General features: G+C 40.6%; 1 protein-coding gene across 3 annotated transcripts in view; it reads left to right on the forward strand.

Annotated features, from left to right (window-relative positions):
- PAMR1 (peptidase domain containing associated with muscle regeneration 1) overlaps positions 1–23,540 on the forward strand; it is a 58,531-nt gene that overhangs the window by 25,826 nt on the left and 9,165 nt on the right. The window contains exons 6-7 of one of the 3 annotated variants that reach the window (XM_063332297.1): positions 3,243–3,350; positions 21,173–21,373. In XM_063332297.1, the coding sequence (XP_063188367.1) occupies positions 3,243–3,350; positions 21,173–21,373 (309 nt within the window). The remainder of the gene's footprint in view (positions 1–3,242; positions 3,351–21,172; positions 21,374–23,540) is intronic. The other 2 variants (XM_063332298.1, XM_063332299.1) reach the window with 2 other exon arrangements.

Raw genomic sequence — 23,540 nt, forward strand, 5'->3', positions numbered from 1 at the left:
TCCTGGCATAGAAGGCTGATCAGATTGTGCTGCTTTGCCATAAACCTTACAGGATCTATGACACGCCATAACGTGCCTTCCGCACACCCTGGTGACTGAATTTCATTAGGTCATCCAGGGTATATCTGGCTCAGGAATTTTAGTTAGTTTGTATAATCCTTATATAAATACAGAAACCTACAGTGGACCAGCTGTTAACAATGATCAGGGATGTAACTAGCAATCTGAAATGTGCATACCACTGGATCCAGTGCCTGTGCCATTCCTTAGCCTGCGCTGTTCTTCAAATGTTACCTTTAGTACCTGTTAGTAACATAGCAGGAACAGTTAGCTATTGATAGCTCTCCTGGGCTTACAGCAGGAGAGGTGATATAGAACAAATGAATGTGGTGTGGTCTATGTTGCATAAGGGCTGCCTACACTCAGGGAACTAACATTTTCCATATGGTGCAAGCTGAATTGATTCCGTTTTCTCTGCCCAGCAGGGAATACTTGGTATTCGAATACTGTTGAGCACTTTATTTCCGCCCCATTTTTAGTGGTAATTATTCTGAGGCTGGGTGGCTGCAAGTGTGGTAATCCACACAGAGCACATTGCAAAGGGCTTCTTAGAATTTGTGAGAAGGTCTTATTGTGTACTTTATTATGAGGCTGTTCTGGCCTAATGTGTAGCTGCAGTGAAAGGCTTTTAAAACACTCCCAGTGTCTTTTTATGTGAAGCATTAACCTGGCCAGCAGCACAGTTTAGGGGAAGAATACAACGTGCACGGGGCAGCGTAGAATTGAAAGTGGGGGCAGCACAGGATCGAAAGCTCTGGCAGCACATTGCAAACTGAAGCATTTCCTCTGAAACACACAGCACTGTGGAAAAGCTGAGGTCCCCGCAACAGATTGCATGAGGATTGCTAGAGCAATTCCATGCTGCAGAGGAGAGCAGCAGCAGCAGCACATGCACTTACAGGATGTGGACCGGGCCATGGAGGTGATCTGATGTCCCCAGCACCTTAGTGCTGTAATGGAGGGGAATGAAGAAGTGTCTTGTGCTGTCAGAACTGAATTCCTTCCCTTTCTGTCTTCCCTTCCTCTGAGCTGTGCTGAAGCAGTGGCACTGACTGCACAGAGGTCACTGGTTCAACTGCCAGAAAGGTTTTGATTGATACGAAGTAAACTGCAAAGCCTATATCCCCTTTAGGAAAGGTCACTGCATGTGTAGTTATTAAAAGACAAAACCACAGAACCGGCTAGGCTGCCTGGTCTGGAAGCAGGTGTTAGGTCCCATCCCATGCCAAGTGTCAAATGGTAACCAGTAATTGGCTAGAGTTGAGTCACTAGAATTCACTCAACAGGCTTCAGATGAGAAGGATGGGGGGCTGGATGGGGAGGTATCAGGGTCTCTTAGGGATTAGACATATGCTGGATCTAGTTAGATGAAAGCCTGTTACTGAATTTCAATAACGCTTTACTTTCTGTATCGCCAAGCTAGTGATCTTTGACACAACATAGGGGATTTAACCTTTTGTAGTACTGTCCCACGTTGTTTGACTGAAGCCAGGAAATCAAGACTCCTTTAAAAAGAAAAATATTTAGTGTTCTTGAGTGTCAGGTGTTTTCAAGGGCAAGTATGTGGAACTTATCCTTGTTCACTTGGCATGCTTTTACAGAACCATGAGACAAACCTGGGACAAGGACAAAGCGGAAAGTTCACTGTCTTCAAACCAGTGACTACAATCTTCTGCTTCTCCCTCCCTTTCTCAGTGATATTTTACGTTAGTTGGATGCAGTACAATTGCCACAGTCAGACCTTAGTCTTCAGTGAGACTTGGGAGATGCTCATTGCCCAGCCATGTATGAATTGCTGTTACATCATCACCACATGAAACCTCCACAGAAATCCCTATGTGGCATCTATATATTTCTTGTCTCTTGCCATCTGGATATAAGAGACTCAAAGATTATGCTTCAAGTGAAGTCTTTGCAAGGAAAGCTGCTGATTCTGATATCTGTCATTCTGTACTGCAGCAAAACAAATGCTTTAACTGTAATACTACACAACCTCACCATAGGTCCCCCAGGGCTGGTTGCTCATGGTTGCAACGCTCAATGGCTGGTACAGATTCATATTTTTGTTATAATAACTGAAATAATCACTGTATTTAGTATGGAAGGACAAAGATGATCTGCAAATGAATTAGGATGCAGACCTTTCTAGCAATGATGATTTCAAAGTTTAATCCATAAGTTATCAAGCATGTTTGGATAATTCTTTAAGATGGCAAGGAATATGTTTCGTAGTCAATGTGAGCTGAAACTGAACTCAGCTTCTGGTATGGATCCAGATGTGAACTTTGCTTCAGTCTTTTTTTGTTTAAGATGGACTTGAAGCAGGGCATCAGATCCTGAACTCCTCAGGTGTTGGAGTTACTTGAATCTTAAATTGGATCTAAATCTTGAGATTTTGGCTCTACTTTCTGTCTGCTAAAACCCGCACTCATTTTGGAAAATAATCCAAGTTTAAATGATTTCTTTATATTTTTGACAGTAAATAATGTTCTACTCACTCATCTCCCCTTAGAGCAGGCACAAAAAAAAAAGTGTGTGTTATTGTACCTGTAGAATTTTCTGATATTAAATGGTGCAATTACACATTCTGATATTAATTTATCCTAATATGTACAGTTTGATGTCTATCACTGTTAGATTTGTGGTGTGCGAGAGCTTTCCCATGAGTCTTAGGGTCATCATGACCATTCAGAGCTTCCTGAACCCAACACCAAATAAGTGCTCCTCAGCAGCAAAGCAACTCCCAAAGCCTGGGATGACAAGATCTGAGACCTAAAACAAATGCCAGAACCATGGAACCCAAAACTTACCCCTAAACTTTGGGCTGAATGGCAGGAGACATGTAGGTTGATAATAAACTTCTTTAGTTTAGGCTAAGCTCTAAACACTGTTGGACCTTGCTGTAAATTACTTTTCTTCCACAAAGCTTTCTCACCACTTGACTATATTTAAAGGAAAATGGTAAGAGTAAGTGATGAATGCTGTGAAAAAAGAACTGCCCATCCCTATAAGATCCCCTCTCCAGTAAATAAGAAAGAAGAGCAGAAGGCTTTTTGACATGCATTAGGCTCTTGCCTGTGTCTTCCTAACTTTTAACCAGAATACGTAATTTACCCCAAGACACCATCAAGAGGAAAAAAATTCTGTGAGAGACCATGAACGTTCTTGCTTTTCTTTTATAGCTTGCTCTTCATCTCCATGCCTTCATGATGGAACGTGCATTCTAGACAAAAGCGGTACCTACAAATGTGCCTGTCTGGCTGGCTATACAGGGAATCGCTGTGAAAACTGTGAGTATACGCACTGTGTGTATGACCAGCCTCCAGGGTTGTCACTGATGCAGGCCATTAATTGTTAGCAGTCTCATTGATATGTAGATTAGGTCAGTCACAGTGCCAGAGAATGTACTGAGCTTCTTGTGGCATTTTTTAAGACACGTTGCTTGCAGTTTATGAAGACTTCCTCTGAATAGTTCTGGAGCTTTATATCTATGTGTAAAAAGGTAAAACAGAATTGGAGCTGGGAAACAACACACAAGAAATCTTGTAATGGACTAGCCTTATCAGACAGAGATATACCTACCTGCTATTTTTCATCGTGTGGATCAGCTGTTCTCTTCTAAAAGCACATACCCCAGCTGAGCCTTGTGCTTGATGCTCTAGCCAGAGACAGTCCTAGGAAGTTTGTCCTCCCTCACAGTCATCTGAAAGGTAGAGTTCTGGCACCATGAATGACAGAGACTTGGGATTGGAACAAATGAAAAAGGGTAGATTCTGTCCCTATCTGTGTTGGTGGTCCTCACTGTATGTATAGTCATATCCTGGTTTTGTCCTGCCAAGCAAATTGTGAAATAGCTGGGTTCAAATGAGTTCAAATTGATGATCTGTTCTAGTGATTTAATTCTTCATGCTTGAGCAAATGTCTTCATCTAACAGGGCTTGAAAGAGCAAGGAGGAGTAAGAATTGTGCAATATATGCTATGATAAAGGCTATATCATTGCTGCTAGCTGAAAGGAACATTGTGCAATATTTAAAGTCACTGAGCTAGAGCTCCAGCTGACCCTGGAGGATTTCAGTAATACTAATGAAATCCACTTGGGATCATAATTGGCACAAGAAAGAAAACATCGCTTACTGTGCCCTGTTGTGGCATTACTCTGGCTGTAAGGCACACGATACCTTGCCGACTTCCAGAGTTTTCAATTCTGTGTCAGAGCAGCCGATGTACACCAAACCTCACTACTTAAAAATCTTTTCCCCACATGTGCCATTGTCAGGAGTGGATTTCTCTCCTGGAATTGCTTTTACTTCATCAGGGGAGTTAAATTATGGTGACATAGTACCTCCTTGCATGGATCATTTTGAGATAAAAGACCTTTCAATTTCTACAGATCCAGAACTAGCTCATAAAACTTGACGTTTCTCCCAGCAGAACAGAGGAGAGAGAGTGTTACATTTTCTATAAATTTTTCGTTCTGAACAGCATGCTACATTCTGCCAGATTGCATAGATTCCTGATATGTTTTCTGTAGGGATGTTGCTGCTGAAAATCGAGGGTTCCTGACCTAATGTGTCTGTCTCTTCTAACAGCCTCTTTTCTGTGAGTAGTTGTTTAGCTTGTCATTTAGGGACTGGAAACTCCTGAGCTCTTTGAAACTGCTCCATTACTTTCCATTCCTGTCTTTAGGAGAGAGTTAAATAAAAGAAAAGATTCCTGTCTGTTTCAGAACCAACCTAAATTTCAAATTAATTAAATTTCCAGCAAACCTCAACCCTTGTTTTGTCAGGCTCTACACTACAGTCAAGGCAAGAAATTAAGCTCACATTCTTTAACTAGTTTCCAGCGTAGAAACTTCACCCATGCAGCACACAGAGCAAAAAACAGAGGTAGTCGAAAAACAATAGGATGAGACTTTTGTCTTATTGTAAACAATGAAGAGTATAGGTAATAACAGAATAAAAGGGAGGAAACACATAAAAATACGTACAGTAAGATTTTAAACATGACAGGAATCCTGTAGTTTCATTTGTGAAAGAACAGTTTGGGTGGATAAAATGCTGTTATTTAATGATGTTTGTGGCTGTATGCTTGCCTTTTGCTTATGCTAGGAAATATTTTTCCCAGCGCCTATATTGCTGCTTTCCATAACGTAGCTAAAGGTTGACTTTTTTTTTCTTGTATGTGAATAGCAAACCCCACAGTGGAAAACATCATGGAAAATCTCTGTTCTCTCTGGCTCCAAAAGAAGTTTTTTCTTAAGACATTTCCTTCAGTTTTGCCAAAACATATCCTAAGTATTTTCCAGTGTATAGGGGGGAAAAGGCAGAAAATTAAAGTTTGATTTGTTTTTTAATAGAAAAGGAAGAACTGGAAAAAATATCTGTGGCTGTAATTTTTTAAAAATTAGTCATGTAGTTTCCTGAACAGCATTGCAGTTTAAATGTTAAAGGGAGATCATGTCATGCTCAGAATCTTCTGTCTGTTAGGTCTTGCAGCAACTGTGCTGTCTTGTGAGGTGGAGCCAAGGGAAATAAATTTACTTCTGCAGAAAACAATCAGAAAATGGTCATTTTTGGAATATTGAATATGACTTTGGACACTACGAGGCTGATTCTTTCGGTCTGGTTTTCTTGGAGCTAGTCAGGCATAATCCCATTAAAGTCAATGAATTTATGTTGGTGAAAAAATAGGTGTAAGAGAGAAGAAAATTAGAGCCCCTTAATGTTAAGTGCACGTAGAAGATTTGAGGTGATGCAACAGAAGGTACCAGAGAGACATGAGGGTTTTAAAGAAATCCAAGGGATATACTTCAGAGGACGGGAGACTGTGGGACTATGTCATTGAGGAATAAATTAAGGGCAAATTAAGCAAATTCGGCATAGACATTTCATGACAGAATCAGAATTTTTCTAAGTCCCTTACCATCCCAATGCAGCTGTGTCTTTTTCTGTTACCAAGTTTAGTTTTAAAGCTGTGGGAATCACCATTAGAATTATGGAAATCACCTTAATGAGATAAACCACAAGGAACCTATTTTTTCCTCTGTTAAACTAAATTCCATCCATTCCATAATAGGATCATAAACATTGGTCAAGCTGCTTCCCTGCGGTAATATTCAACTCTTAATTACTGTCAGTTACAATTTGCAATATTAATAAAATAATTAAAGGCACAGGTTGCTTATAACTAGCAGTCTCTTTTCTCTTCTACTATGGCAGCCAGGAAATTGTCTTTTTGTTTACAATTTGAGAGGCTAATACAGTGATTTAAAGACTTCAACAGCATGAAGTGAAATGCAGGCATGTATCTTTCTAACAGCTGTTAATATCTTAGCCAGTGCGGTTTCAGGACAAGAAATATTTTATCTAAATATGTCTGATTTCACTCCAGAGACTGTTTTTTAAAAAAAACCCTGTATAAAATTGTAAAACAAATGCCAACCAATAGTGAGCTCTTTCCTTCGTCTGCCCTAAAACACAATAAAGAAAAGTCATAGAGATCAGCAACAAATGCCTTCTTACACATAAGCATGCTTTGTTATGATGATAGAGGAAGCAGAGAAAACTAATTCCTATTTTAAATACTTGGGCTTATTTCTGATATTAAACTGAATTTGCAGTATACCTGCATACCCCTCCCAGTGACCCCTTAGCCATGCTGACACGACTGAGGTCAAACTCAGCCTTTTCTGTCTGACCTCTGTGAATTTTAATGCAAATAATCCTGCAATCAGAGGCATTTAAAAAAACCCTAAACCAGATCATCTTGTTCTCTTAGCCTGCAATATTTTGAACACAGAAACAACTTCCTCAAAAGATGTACATTGGGGAAAAAGTAACAAGCTGACTAGTGACCTCATCCTGGTTCTCTGCAGCCAAGTACCACTCAAGTATCATACCGTCAATGACTGTACAGCATGGCAACTATTTGTTCAACTCAAACTAAGAAAGATCTTTTCCAGATTCTCAGTGTTGAGTTTGCCTGCTAAAGGTGCAGCTGTAGAGAGCCAGTACTTCTGGTAACCCATGGAAATTGCTCTCCCCCTCTGCTTGTCCTCCTCCTAGGACGGGGTGTTCTGACTCAAGAGTCCTCCTAGGGCTTGCTGGCCCCAGAGCAAGAGACCTTGACCTCATCCTGCCCTGAAATTTCCTGTTACCTTTATTTCAAACAAAGCCAGGCGAACTAGAGTTCCTATGCAAATAAGAGGAACTTGTGCTGAATGGGGAATTCAGGGCTTAGATTCGATTTCCATTTTTATTGTGTTTCTTGCTGCTGTCTGCCAAGAAGGAGAGGTTTGTTCTGCATCCTAATGAAGGGTCTAATCCAACTGACTAAGCTGTATAAACTAACTCCTTGCTGTAGCCTTTGATGTTGCTATGGCTGGCCTTACTATGTTCCAACAGGCCTCTGAATGTAGCTTTCAGGCCCTTCCCCACTGCTGATATAATCCCCTTCCATCCTTTTTGGCCCTATACAACTGTGACTTGGGCTGGTTCTTAGGGATGCCCTCACCCTTATTGGACTGATTGACTGATATTTAAGATAGGTAGAAAGCATTAATACTCCCCCACCGCCTGCCTTGTTCTGCTATGGGAGAAATGATCCCAGTTGTCAGGGCTTGGCATAGGTTAGACAGAGTTTTAATCCCAGCAGAGTCTAGAATGAGGCACTGGGGAAAGGTTATGACCATTAAACCTAGTTTCCTTACCTAACCATGGACATGTAATGCAGAGTCTTCTAAGGGAATGCTTGGAGCTTTTTTAAATTTTGTCAGAAAGATTCTCAGTAATAGGTTTCAAGGTGGGCTGTAATCACTGTCTATAATCACTGGTATATATTTTATCATTTGCAGACCACATGTGTTAGATCATGTGTACACTGTCTGTGAGCCCTTTCTTGCCACTCTGGCCTGGAAATCAGTCCTTTTCCAGCTAGGGAAAATGTTCTGAAAAGAAATATGACTCTTAATTTCCCTACTCCTAGCCCTGCCATTGGTTCTTTTGGTTGGTTGTTGGGTTTTGCTTATTTTTTCCAGTGGAAAATAGCCTATCACAGCTTTTTTAAAGGGACAGAGTTCTTCCTCACCTGTGTCAAGGTGGCTTTTTTCGTAGCTATGTCAAAGGGATGAGATTAATGCCACTCTTTCTCCATCACATTTCTACTGTCCTCCCTATAGGCTTGCATGTATAGAGTGGGAAATAAGAACCCAACTCCTGCTCCTGCCAAAGTACATATATATCTGGAGCTGCTAAGGAGTAAAGGCTAGTAGCCTTTTTTACTATCACAGTGCAAGAGTTCACCTGCCTTGAGACCCACACACTAGAAAAACCTTTAACTTTGCAGACCCATTAGGGGTTATAGGCTAAAGCTTAAACCAGCACCACCCTTCAGCCTGTCATACAGCAACCCTGTAGTGTGAACACAGGCAGGATGCTCTCAGGGGTGACTTGTTCTCCAGAACTTTCCTGGGGCTCCATCTGAGAGGCAATGTAGTATCGCTACTTGCGCCTTGAGCACTATTACTTGGTTAAACTACTCATTATGGGCAAGGCTGTTTAGAAGGACAGTTAGTTCAGACAGCGTGAGATAATCCTGCAGTGAAGACATGGCCAATGCAGTCATACAGGAAGCTACATTTACCCACATGTCTCTGCAAAGCTAGGTACTGCAGTCCTCAGAGAGGCTTTAAATAAGTCACTTTCAGAGTTCTGTTCTGGTGGAATAATGCCCTCTTTTGTTCTCCTGAGCTCATCAGAAGAGCATTGTGATGCTGGCTAGACAATTGCTACGATGTTATCCACGAGGCAAGATCTGTATTGTTTAGTGCCTAGTTCATGAATTTGAAGGGCTTGGCTTAAGATGGAGGTAGAGATTTCTGCTCTCAGTTTTCACTTCAGTGTATTTCCTGGAGGTTTCTCCCTTTGTTAGAAGGATGCTGGAACTGTTCACAGAGCAACTGTCAAACCACCAAATGTTATGTCTGGTGCTTTAAGGTAAGCTAACATCAATTTTGGGTTGTCTTAATTCACTGACCAATAAACTAAAGCTGTTTGGCTTTTTTAGCTGTTTGGCTTTACACAAACAGCCAAGATGCCCCATCAGAAACACCTGATAGAAAAACAAGGTTGATGGCTAAGGATGGAAATTGCTACGAACATCTGAAGCAATCAATAAACAACTGTTGCTTGTGAATCAGCCTGCAGAAAACTGCTCCCTAGGACTGCTCTTTCCTTCAACTCTGTCAAATCAATTGTTTGTCATGCAGTCTCTGTGAGGAAGTTGCTTTATATCATTTAGCAGTGTTTGATCTTGTAATATTTTTATATTGTTTTGAAACTCCAGTGAGTTAAGTGTAGCTGACAGCAAGGCTGAAAGAGACAGGACATCTGCTTTATTGACAACTCCTCTTGTCCCTGTGTTATTTTTTCAGTGTCTATTAGTTTTTCAGAAAGTGAAACATCTGGTAAAAAAATCATGGTATCTTGCCTAGAGCATAGCCCCAGGCATTGCTATCATCTAAATAAATCAGAAATTGTCTCTTTGTTAACATAATCCATTCAAAGATAGGCCTGCCATAGGAAAAGGGATGTATTTCTAAACCACATTAAATGGTTTCATAGGGAATCTCCACTTGCACCACCCCAAAACAATCCTGAGCTTTTTCCTCAGTCTGCTAACATGCCTTAGAGATAAAACCATCCACAGGATTCTCCCTGGTATGACTTGCCCTGTGGAAGGATGAATCAGTGTTGCAGGAGGACAGGTTGGACCAAGCTACATTCTAGGTATTCTTGCCACACTGGATGGGACAAAGGTAGGTACTTTTCCCTGTCATTTCATCACTGAATCACTTAGGAGACTAAGTCTTCCTGACAAGTCTGCTCTAATGTATGGCATTGCAAATCCGCTCTTCAGCACAGAATAACTGCATGCAGGCCAAAAAACAGTCTGCATCACTGGCACGCTTTAGGCTCACCCCAACCATTTGCAAAGGTCACAGGTGACAGCAGGGGTTGGTATACAGTTATAAGTTGCTGATGGAGATGTTTTCTGCCTCCTAGCTAAGGGGGAGAAGATGTATATTTTGGTTTCTTTGAAGCTAGAAGAAATGAGAGAGTAGATTATAGATTTGGGGTCTCTGCCTCTAACCACTCCTTGTTCTCTCTGAAGATTACTGATACACTGTTCATAGCTTCTGGGGTGCAAGCATACAGACTGCAAGTTCTTGCAGTGCTTTGCGGTAACCTTAAAAATACTTTGAAAGTTTGCTGGGGTAACCAGCACGCTTAAATGCTGACAGTTTCATTCTTCCGCTCCCCCCCCCCCAACCAGTTCCATTCAAAGGCTTTGTTCCTGCTTGAGGATTTTACTCTCAAACATCTCTGAGGCAAGCTACCTTGCCCACTTCCCTTTGTTGCGCTCATGGGCATGATTTCACTGTCTTGCATGCTGTTTGCAGCTGATACAGAGCGCTGCCAAGGCAGAATGGCCCCAGGTGGTACGAATGACGACACAAACAGCCAGGCAGTATCCCACTTTCTTATGGCTCCCATACTGCTCTTTACTTACTTCAAGAGCTCAGGAACTGCACATTTCACAGCCAAACAAATTGCCCTGCTACTTCCTTAGTAGTCTCCTGCTTTTTAGTTCCCTTCATTTTCTTTTTCCCTACACTCTCATCTCAACACTTGGTAACTGCCATCTCTTTTTCTTAAACAGGCGATGCCAGATCTTCCTTTCTCTCTGAAATCCAGCTCAGATGCCTGCAAAGGGCTGAATAAACTATTCTGTCAGCTATGCTAGAGTGAATCTGTATAATTAAATGGTGTTTTCCTGTTAACAGTTAATGCACATTCACAAACACTGTTTCAAAGCAACGTATATTTCTTTAGAGTGTCTTTCTCATCCAGCATTGCCTGGGCTTGTCCATGTTTAGCTGGAAAGCTGATATCTCCAAAATAAAACACTTTCAAGATGGTTTACTCTCCTTTGTAATTTGGTATAATAATGAGCGTATCAGCTTCTCTGTTGCCCTACAATCTTGCTCCTGAGCAGAAAGTGCTCTCCTCTGCAGTGTGACATTGTGCTGTTTTCCAAGGGACACATTGGGGAACTTATTCTAAATATTAGTTCTTGCCACTGATTACGAAAGTTAATGTTGAGGATCGTTAGGATTTCACTCATTCCAGTATCCCATGCACAAACAGGTCCAGTTGTATAATTAAATAGGCCATCCAAGTACCGGAAAGATTGTATCCAGAGACACAGCTTTCTAAGCGCTAAGAACAATAATGATAAAGATCAAGTGGCTAATTGTAAGCAACCACCTCCAAATTGCCTCCGGATGAATAAATCGCAGTGGGTGATCCAAGCATATTTTCACATGGATACGGTCTCATTCACAGAACCAGGGAGTTGGAAAACATCAGGGGTGAGTTCCAATTGGCTGGAATGGAATGAAAAGATTTGGATTTCAGTAGAGATTACGTCATAGTTTTCTGTAATTATTCCTAGCTGGTGGAACCACTGCAAAAGTGAAAAGGCCCAGAGAGCAGGGCTGGAAATCTACTATTGCTGGTACTTGGGGTTGGCTGATCTGCTGCTCTTGTTATGATTTTCTTTGACATTTCCAGGATAATGTGGCAAAATGCAACAATGAGAGGAGATTTGAACTTCGAGGACTCTTTCTTGGGGATAAATTAAGGCCAAAAATCTTTGTGGTGAATTGTCTGTCCCAGCATTTCTGGATGAGTTGTGGCTGGAGCTGGGCATGGATCTGGGAAAATGTGTCCTGGGGCATCACAGGAGGCATGAGGGAGGGTGGATAGTTTCCTTTCTTTTGAAACAGAAGTGAGTGAGGGCAGAGATTGTTTATCCAAAATCCTCCCTTGCTAGCAACCTGAATGGAAAGCTACTGCAATGCAGGGGGACGCTTTTGGGGAATAATCCTTGTTACCCCTCCAGGACTTGCACTTGATACTGAAGGCTAGTTCCTAAGAAGTGACGTTTAGGCACCTATTTGCTCTTTTAGTTACTGAAATCACCATGACATGGGCACCTTTGTGGAGCTGGATATTAGTATCTTAGCCTTGATGGCTAAAGTGCCTAGACAACGTAGAGGTTGGAGGTACCTCTGACAGCCCCACCTGAAGTCTCACCCACTCATTGCTGAGTCTGTGGTGACAGGCATGACCAAGCAGAACAGTGCTCCTTGGGTGCGTGTCTGTAGCTGTTCAGAGCATCCTTGTTCTTTGAGGTCCAAGAGTCTCCTTATTCCGGAAAACATTACTGTGAACACCTTTTTATCACAGTGGCTTCCTTGTCCTTTTCTGTACAGAATCTGCTGCAGTGTTTGCATGTATTTGTTCTCTCCTTTGAGAGTCTTGCTTTAAAAAAAAATAATTTCCAATGCAAACCTTAGCTCTTGGCTTTCCTTGTTCATCCCTTCTGGTTGTAAAAGTTGTGACCACACTCTTCTTTCACCTAAAGTGCAGAGCCTGTCAGGTCCAAAAAGTAAAAGTTCTGAGGGGCAGCAAACAAGACAAGCAGGTATGCTAGACATCACCGCGCCCTCAGATATGGCCCATGTAAACACACACCACCCCTGGAAGGCATTTCTTTCAGAGTCCTGACCAAGACCACCTGTCCTCCAAAGTGGTTCAGCTCCCAGCAGTGTGTTCCTGCTGTGGGGAAGAATGATCATCACATAGCAAAGTTAATGCCATCAAGCCTCTCCTGCTCTCATTCACATTCAGCTCTTGCCAGGGTCTGGAGGAGAACAGCTGGGCTACTTGTCAGTGTGTGGCTTCCTAGTCAGCAGCACTCTCCAATGTAGGAGAGGTGGGAGGTTCAGGGAGGTGGTGGCAAGAAGGTTAATATCCTTATGGTGGATCCCACAGTGTTTACTACCATTTATGCTGACATTTGATCTTGAGAGCAGCATCAGAAGATGCCAGGCTGTTTTCTGAGTGGAAGTACCATCACTATGAATTGAGCTCCTTGTAGGAGCAAAGCCTATGCTAAAATGATTGCAGGCTCAGGGAGAGTGTCAGCAGTGACACAGCAGTGTCCCGCACACTTACATATCTTGCTCTATGAGGTGCTGCAGGACCTCATGAATCCAATGTTGCTATCAGCAGACTTATGACATGCCCATCATCCCAGCACGCAGAGAACCTTGAAGGCAGACAGGAGCCAGACAAGAACGCTGGGACTCCTAAAGCATAAGTCTGGAGTCAGGGCTTCTGCCTCATAGTGTGTGTGACCTGATAGGTAAAGGTCTGGCAGCCCTGTGCAGAGGAGAGTGCAGAGCCTCACTGCTTCAGGATGGCCTGATGCCTCCTGATGCTGGCAGGCTATTTCGTCAAATCCATCGCCAAACTCATATGCTTGCTTGAAAGCCCTGCTCACTGCATATGAGAAGAAATAAAAAAAGTAGTTCTCCTGAGCACTCTGAGCCACAGCCTTCATAAAATCCTCACCTCATTCCCTTCTTGAGGACACAGCCATTCCAAAAACATTTTGACAGCCAATGTACTTATGCTTTTGGTTCAAGTTAATCTCTGTGGGTTTATGTGTTAGGCATTAACTGTCTCAGGGCTGGTATGCCAAGCTGCAGAGGGACGACGTCTCAGGAGAGCCATCTGAGTCCTCCTGCATATAATTTCTTTTCTGTCAGCAAACCCTGTGAGAACGTGGGGTGTCCTCACCTTGTGGATACATGCTGTGGAGAGAAGGGATAAGTGTAGGAATAAATAGTATCAGAGATTACATGGACTGACAGGGCTAATGGACGAAGATTAGGAAATAAACTCTGTCATGAGTGAAGGCAACGAATTCTGTAAGTCTGAATTCAGAAAATCTCTTTACTCACAGGGCTTTGCAATGGGCATTGCAATACCCAGCAGTAAGTGCTAAGCTGTTCACGGCTGGTTCCGTCCTTAACCGCTGTGCTTTGTGTTCAGGCACACTGAACTATCTGCTCCCAAATGGCTCTATCACCTTTGTGCAAAACACTGCGGCTGAGAATAAGGTGTGGATTACGTAATGGTATAATTATTTAATGCTGATTTCTGCACAAAGCTAGGTCAGTTTAAGTGTAAACACAATAAGAATATCAGGAGATGACAAGAGCGTTCCTAGCTCTTAATATGTCCATGCTATAGCTTCCCCAGCAGTAAAATGCAGACAGACACTAATTTTATAAAAAACTTTGGAAATACAGAGATTATAAACTTTAAGAACTGTTACATAATGATACTCAGGTAGTCATGTAATCAGACTTGCCCTCAAAACAAAAGTTAAAGCAAGAAAAAGAATCTGATGCAATCAGAGACTTGCAAGCCAAAAGCCAAACCCGATGGGATTTACCACTATTGACTTTAGCAGGCTTGGCCATAGGCAGCAACTGTAAATATCAGTGAGCTACATGAAGTGCATGTGGGTAGAGCTAGCTGGGAGTTTTCTGTTAGAATGGTTTCCTAGCAGTAAATTTTCAAAGAAATTTATATTTTCTGTGGATTTTTAAAAAAATACTATTTTCTTAATCAGAGAGGAAAAAAAATCACTTCCACATACTCTGCGTGTTATGCTCCCTCTAGCAACAGCATCTTGGAGCTGTGATTTCTGGGTCTTCCAAATTCTCTGGCTCCATAGCACTTGCCAGCCACTGCTGTAGAGCCAGGAAACCCCAAAGCTCAGGGTTCAAAATCCTAACGCTGATGTTCCCTGTGCAGCGTTTCTCTGGCTCAGGGGCTGTTGTAGCTTTTAGCAGCATGCTGGATCATGATAGCATTCACTGGAGGAGAAAATGTCATTTAGGCTTTCTCCTGAAAAAAAATGTCCTCTTTCTGAGGATAGTTATTTAAATTTCTTCAGTTTCAGTCTCTATCAGGCTTTCTCTGACAGTCATTAGACTGGTTTGTCTAGGCACCCAGGGTCCCAAAGCAAGTCCATAGCTCGCTCTCACTGCAGAAGACATATGCTAGGATTCATACAGTAGAAGCTGCTCTGCTCCCCTACTTGTTACCAAATGCAGTTTTTGTGGCCATTTTCAGTGTTTGGCCTCCACTGAGCACGCCAGCACAATTTATGCGAAAGCAATATTACAAGTACATAGAAAAATGCTCCCCAGAGACACTACTAAATAGTCAAAATATGCTGTATACGTTAGCATAGGTCAGCCTGAAAGCCAAATTCTGACTTGGAATTATGAAAGAAGATAAATTTCTTTATCAGTAGCAGTATTAAAAAAAACCCTGTAAGCAAATTAAAAACAAGACTCCATACAATTACAAGATCTTGCACCTAATATTTCAGGGTGGACAAAAATGGAAACGTAAACCTTTTATTAGTACCAGCAGTGACAAATGAGATTTATTTCAGGCATGCAATATATTATTGAAAGGTTATGCAGAATTTAGATATAATATATGATATGTGTGAGGGGATATATATTATTTAATGAGGAAGTGGGTGAGAGGAAGGCAGCAGTAAAAAATGGAGTTCATTTAATGAAGGGACCCTGGGACAAAAGCAAATGATAATTCCATCAGGCAGGATTTGAAGGACATTGGAGAGACAAAGGTGTAGCTAAAGAGATCATCTAATTTATCTCACTGGTGATTAAATGAGCATGAAAACTATTTTTAAATGGCAGAAAATTCAGATCTGAGGAATGTCTCTTACATATAATTTAAAAGGGAGAGGAATTTGCACTGTTACTATTAATAATGGAGCACTTTACTTAAAAATTCAGGAACTTACTGTTCCTCCAGTCTAGTTTTTCTCAGATTGCGGAAAGCTGTCTGTGAAATTTGGAGCCATTTTAATGTTCCATATTGGATAGAAATATTGATTTCTTTTTTCCAAGACACCAAAGTAAGAGGCAAGAAGGGTAATAAGTTTTATCAGAAATCTCTGAGTTTATTATATAGACACTTGAGGCAGCTCTGGTTTTTATTCTCTCTCTAAAAATTGGGCTGTCACAACTGAGCATTTCTGCCAGAGGTGCCTGTAGCCACCTTGTGTTAATCTCTTATGAACTGCACAGAGCTGTATCAGGCCAAAACTTGCCTTCAACCCTAAAATGACAAGGTTTACCTCTATGCCTGTATAGATTAATTGTGGAACTTCCCAGGAACAACATTGTGTAGCAAAATATGGAAAAATTAAAAAAAAAAAGTCACTAGCAGCTTGCTAGTGCCACCCTGTTCTCTCCAAAGTCTGGTACTTTTTTTTTTTTTGTAGCTGGAATTTCAATTTTCAAATTATGAGACTCCTATCATTTCCGCTTACATCCTACTGTGGCTTTCAAACATTTGTCAAGGAGACTTTTAAGAGTTTTTCTTAAATAACAATTCTCCTTTTCTTAATTTTATCCTGCCTGAATATATCTCTTTGTCTTGCTTTAAACATTTTATTTATCCTTTCTGGGTTTATCTTTTAGATTATTGTAGTTTTTAGCTTTTGTATGACCAGGGTCATCACTCTTAGCTCTTAGTCACTCTCAAGATTATATTTCCCTAACATTGGTTTCACCTTTCTCTGAAATCTCTCCAGTTTTTCTATTGTTTTCTAGATATAAATTCACCAGAATCTTTATAGGTGTGATGACACCATGGCATGAAGAATGGGATGAGCCTGGCCTTCATGGATTCTCTGAGTTGCTCAGACTTTTTTTGGCAGACCTTGAATGAATGTCTTTCATATCTGTCTGTCCACTACCATCTCACAGTAGAATTTTGCAGCCACCTAATCCATTTTCTGGGTTCCTAGTGGCTTTGGTCTTCTGTTTGTGGAGAGAAAGGTGCAGAGACCGAGCACTACAACCTGAAATTCTGACACTCTTAGTTCCATTTTGTCAGGGTTGTCTCAAACGTTATAGTTTGGAGTGAGTATTGCTGGTACATTTCATAGATAATTCTGTCTGAAGCTCTCTACCTGGTCTTTTGCTTCTTCCTCTGTCTGCTTTGCAAAGTGCACTGAGAGAAAAGGTAAGGTATTAATCTTGTGAAAAGCTAGGCAGTGATTGCTATTCAGAGGGTATTGTACTAACACTAGGGAAATATTGGTATCGCCTTTAAGTAGGGTAAGACGTATGGATGACAATTCTTTATTTAACCACTGGTATGTCAGTGAGAAAGTCTTCCTATGAGTTATCAAGACAGATTTTCCTACTCCTTCCTCTCTCATTTTGCTATGGACAAGTAATGCTATAGCCAAACACAGCACAGGCACAGATATAGCTGGGGATGGATAAAAGGTGGGATGTGTATGGCTGTGGGTGGGTGAGGGTTGTGAAGGGGATCCATCCCGCATGACTGTGAAATCTGGACCATGCAGAGAAGAACTGGTATTCAGAAATACTCAGTAGATGTTAGATATCAAATATCTTAGAGAGCTTAGAAACTGAAAAGAACTGAGTCAGCTAAGGTGGTTGGATTTTATGGCTAGTGTGTGTATCCAGAGGGTAAGGGCAGAGCTAGGTATGAATGACACTTACAAAATGTTCTTTTCCTTCCTTTTTGACTTCTGAGAAACATCTGTTGGAGAGTTGGATATGGTCTTACATCAGGAGAGAATGTTGAAAGACTTCAATAAAATATCTTAAACAAAGGAGGCTGTCCTAAAATTCAATGGAATATACTGCATATTCTGAAAGATTAAAGAACCAGTCAAATTCACACTCCTGATGGCAAGCTATTGACAAAAAGATGAGAGAGAATTGGATGAAGCACACAGGGGCTAGGATTCCCTTCACAAAAACTGTTCAAAGCTCCATTGCCTGAAGTGTTCACAAATAAAGGGAAAAGGTGCAGAAGAGCTGCCTGAAACATATTAGGTGAAAGGGATAAAAGGCAAGTCAAACTGAAGAGGGAAAAAAGCTCTAGAGCTCAAATCAAAGCAGTAGAGGCAAGTACTTAGAGTAACTGTATGTGACTTTCAGGCTAGATAATATAGCTGAAAACAGAGAGCTAAGCTGTGGTACTCGCATGCAGGGAACATCTCAAGATTCAAAGGCACATTTATTTTGTAGAGAGAAAGAATGAAGTTACAAAATGATCCAAAGAAAAAATAAAATGAGTGGCTGTGCCCCTAGTGGCAAAGTTTAAAGAATAGGACAGACCATGAGGGAAGATCCTGTGTTACAAGAGAACAGACAGCCAGTAGGTAGAGGCATAGGTAGCAAAAGGAATATGTCTAATAATAATACTTTGCTGTTTTGCCATCAGAGAAACCCCACGATGACTCTGTGACACAAGTGGGTACAAGCTAATGCTTATTATATCCCTGTGAGGAAAGGGGTGCTCTCATTTCTTAGATACAGCAGATGAAGCACCTTACCCATGGCCACAGTTTAATAGCTATGATTAGATCTCATGACCTTCTGCCTCCATATCCTCTACTCTAGGCCATAGTTACAGTACTAAATGAATCTGTGCATGAAACACTGAATTTACAATCATAAATAAACCCAGAGTTGTTCCATCTGGGTCGCAGAGGCACAGAGAATGTAAAGAAAGTTGGCAACCAGAGCAAATCAAAAGGACTAGAAACTAAATATCTTAATCACTTAGGAGAGTGAACAAGAACAAATACTTATAGTTTGTGGAAAAAACAGTAAGTGTAGCTTGGTGACATTTTTTCCAGGATGGACCCAGAACACAAAAGCACCAAAACATTTGTTCTGCAGAGCTGAACTGGACCACAAGCAAAACAGAAAACCTGTATTTATGATAAAAAGAAGTCTGAGTGGTGCACAGATGTTTCTAATCATCTTTTCTCATTTGACAAGCTGAGCGTGACTTTACATAGAAAAAGAGAAATATAAATGTAGTGAAATAAATTGCTGTTCACAAAAGGATATGGAGGGAGTGACTGGGAATAGAAAGACCATGACTGGGAAGACAAGTGTTCCGAGAATTTAAAACACCTAGAATATCTATGTTCCCATTGTTTCCCTTTCATTTATGTATGTGCTTTTGTGTACACATATGCACCTATATATTCATGTATATGTATGCATGCTTATATTTCATAGAATCATAGAATCTTCATGGTTGGAAAGGACCTTTGAGACCATCGAGTCCAACCAAACAACCGACAGTGTCTGCCACTAGAGCATGCCCTGAAGTGCCACATCTAGACGTTTCTTAAACACCTCTAGGGATGGTGACTCAGCCACCTCCCTGGGCAGGCTGTTCCAGTGCCTGACCACTCTTTCAGTAAAGTAATTCTTCCTAATATCTAATCAAAACATGAGAAATGTGAAGGACTGGGAGTGTATTTTGTTGAATTTTTTCATTTTTTTTTCACTAAATATGACACTGATGCAGAACACTTGCAGCCAAAAGAAAATGTTGAGCTCCCCTAACTGGATGAGTTTTGATTTGGAGCAGTGAGTCTAGGCCCTTCTCTAAAAATGTTAGACAGTTTTTCTTTCCAAGACATGTGTTTACTAGTGCACAAATGATTCTGATGAGTCATTGTTTGATGTTTGTAGTAATCTGTAAAATGAGGGGAATTTCTGTGGAGCCTTGTTCTTGCAAATGCTGCTGTTTTAGCACTGTTACTCAAGAATCTCTTCCTTATATGAATAATTGGACGGTCCACAATCCATATAAATAGATGCATTCATGTGTGTTCTGTGTAAAGATTACAGGGCTGAGACCTTAGAAACGCTTTTTCTCTGGAAGTGTAAAGGTCAAAATTTGGCTGTAGGTTAGTAAGCAACTAGCTACAAGGCAAAACAGAAAAAGGCAAATTCTAAAAGCATAAATTAGGGATGATCTCTTTAGCATTTATCTATCCATCTTCAGCAGAGTACCACAGCTCCTAGGTAAAAAAACCCATATCCATATCTGAATCTTGCACTGAATGCTTTCCTATGCAGTTTTTCACAATGAACGGCCAGACAAAACCCAAGACACACAGAGAGATGGAAACCTGTGTTTCACACATTGTTTTAATTTCTACATACAGAAATACATAAATATGATTTCTACATAGAGAAAATTGGTGACTTGGAGAAGGCGAATAGGGCATGGACATTCTCTGTCTCTCATAGCAGAAAAAGTAGAGCATCAAATGAAATTATCAGGTGGAAGGCTAGAAACCAAACTAAAGAAGGCGTATTTTTCACACAAGACAGTCTGTAGAACTCATTGCTACAGGACATTGTGGACACCAAGTATGTATTTGAGTTTAGAAAATACTCAGACAAATTAATATTTTTAAAAAAAAGATCACCAGGGTATGTTATACCAAGCATACCATTGTAGTTCAGGTAGCTCTTGGGCCCCAGGTTGCTGAATGCTGCCAGAATGTGCAAGGGAAGTATTCTATAGGCTTGCTCTGGTTTTATACTCCTTGCATCAAATCTACTGTTTACCACTGCTGAAGACAGGTTTCTGTGCTGGATGGACCTTTGTTCTGATTTAGTATGTCTTGTTTGATGCTCTCAGAGAAATCTTGTTTATGATGTTTACTCTAATACTCACTACTTACAGTAATTAAATAGACCGTTGTCTGTAAGTATTTTCCCAATAGAAAGGGTGGATATTTACCCTGTGGAAAGGGTAAATATCACAGTTTGGTAAATATCACAGTTTGGTGAATATCAATGTTCCTTTTTAATGTCATTATGATAATGTTTGATCTACACAAATAATGATGCTTTAATATTTCAGTGAGGTTATCTGTAAAACTATATAAAGATTGAAAGAAGAATTTGAAAGAATTTCAACATAAGGCTTTTAAGAATCTAAATTTTTTCTTGACCAAGCATGGTAGTTCATTCAAAACCCCTGTTAAGGTGGAAAGTGCTCCAAGTACTAACATTTTGAGCAAATGAGCCCTAATGATACAAATACTTGTGCACATGATCACTTCACCTTTCGGAGTAATCCCACTGAACTGAATGGATGTAGATATGTTTTGAAAAGTGGTGTATATGTAAGTGTGTGACGTTTAGACTGACGTCTAAACAACTTTCTAAAGATCGGCATATACCTGTCTTGTAATTTTGACTCCTGTGCCCATTTTAATTGTTTTTTTTTCAATGTTCTAAATAAAGAATCATCCTAACACAGTCCTGTTTTTGTAATAAAGTGGATTTTTTTGAAATATCTGAACTGTCAGTGGTGATGTGTAGGACTCCAGGTGCTCCCGCTCATGGTATTGTGGAAGGAGATGACTTTAAATACGGGGCCCAGGTTTACTTCAAGTGCAACGCAGGTTACAGCTTAAAAGGCAGCCGTGTTGCCTACTGTCAGCTTGATGGGATTTGGTCAACACATCATCCTGAATGTGGTAAGGTCACTTTAAGTTTTGATTCTTATCATATGTTTTGGCCAATGTATTCACATGAAACTAGAATGTCCAAATCTCACTGGAAATTTGGTAGATCCATGGCTTAACATGACGTTCTTTTCTCTTCCTGTCTTTAAGAAGCAGTAGGGATTCTTATTTCATTCTGCTGGATCCCAAGCCTGCAAGACTTGTTTATATAAATGTCTAACTGAAACATCAAATGACTGAAAAATAATTTCCTCAAAGACTTTAGTCGTACGTCCTTTTACACACAGACTGAAAATGTCGACGACCAAAACCAAGTGAGGGACATTGTGCAACAATGAATAGCTACTTCCATTACTATGTACCTCTGATACCTTCTCTGCAGAAGTATGGTACACTCTGTGGAGGTGACTAGGGGCTTACTGCACGACGACTAGACTCTTATTTCAGCAGAATTCCCATCCTAGAGAAAAACTGATAAAAGAGAAACTTCCATTCATTCTGGCTGTGCAAGTTGGGATGCCTATCATTCACATTGGTTCAGCTGTGAAATTCCAAGCCCCTTTTTCTCATCCAAAGAGACTTTTAATTTATCTTTAGGGTTTTTTGTATTGCACAATTTTATTTGCATATTCCAGAACAATTTGCATCAATTGGAAAAGTGCTTTTACAAGTGTATTGTGGCAAACAATGTAAATTGGAGGGGGAGTGTTGTGAAATAGCTGTATGTAAGTTCATCTGAAAGAGCAAGCAATAGGGATTCTTCTGTCTAGAGAGAACGTCTCCAGTTGCAGTAGATGTAATATCAGGATTGTGCTAAAGTCCCTGCTTCATGATGTCCCTGGCTAAAGATCTATTCAAAGATCTGTCTCTAGACTGGGCTGCTACTGAAGGTGGTGTAATTTGGGTCTCTCTTTCCCAGATGTCTTCTCTTTATTTTTTTCCATCAAAAAAGTCATAAACCTGAGCTTAGGAAAGAAGAGAATTACTGTTCAAGTTACTGATAGGCATAGGATGAAATAAGAGAAGACTTTCATTGACTTACTTGGTCAACCTTGGAAACATGCACTCCACTCATCAGATGATGCCTCTAGGCTAGATATCAGTGCAGAAAGCATTATACTATGGGTGACTCCCTGTAGTCTTTAGCTGCTATCGTGTTATCGGTCACTTGTGGTTCACATGTGAGAAGCTGTGAGGTACAGAGAACAAAAATGGAGCCAAATTAAAAGGACACAGGGCTCTGCTTCTCCCTTTCTTACTGGTTGAAAGTTCAGACGTCCTCTTTCTTTACTGAATATTACTCATGAGGAAAAGTATTTAAGTACATATATAACCTTCGGCATATGTTATAATCCAATGTTGTTAAAGAAAGCACTGAAATACATGCTTATCTTGTATTATATGCCCAATGATAAGAACATATGCTCTTCATTGAACTTGTACTGTTACGGTTAGCTATGTACTTCCATGCTTTGCTGAGCTGGGCTCTGTCTGGTGACATGAGGATATGGGAACAGGACAGGGCCATACCTATGCACTGTTACTGTGCTGATTTTACATGGGATTTAAAGAAACATTTAAGTTGTAATATATTATATGTTGGTGCTTTTCTGAAGTGAGGCTCAGCAGGCAGCTGAGCCTGAAACAATGACTTGAAGTGGTCATTTCTGGTCAATTGATATGTCTCAGTCTTTTCAGCCCTCCATAAACAGAGCAGTACCAACATTAGCTGTCTAAACGAGATGTTCACTGGTTATCGTGGAATGAGACATCAGACAGAGGAATTAAACAGAATTGTGTGTTACTGTCAGCCTGACAAGAAAACTGAGATGAAATCCAAAGGGGAAGAAAAAGAAAGTACCTTTTCAGATGCTAAACAGAAAGAGCAGAGGAGTGAAAAATATAGGAAAAAAACATTTATTAGCATCACATAGGGAATACTGTCACCCAGATTTAGGCCAAAAATTTAAGTTTATTGAGAGAAAAAACCACAACAACAAATAAAAAGAAGGGGGAAATACTGGGAAGGAGGAAGTAAAAGAGGTTTTATAGGCAGAACCTAGCATGAGTAAGCTTTCCGTATTAAATTTTTAGTATCAGTAAACATATGTCTGTATGCTGTCTTTCAATTCCCTTATTTCCCTGGATTATTGAGATCTCTTTCTCAGTGCTAAGAAAC

The sequence above is a fragment of the Chroicocephalus ridibundus genome, chromosome 4 (assembly GCF_963924245.1).
Source record: "Chroicocephalus ridibundus chromosome 4, bChrRid1.1, whole genome shotgun sequence".
Taxonomy (NCBI): Eukaryota; Metazoa; Chordata; class Aves; order Charadriiformes; family Laridae; genus Chroicocephalus; species Chroicocephalus ridibundus.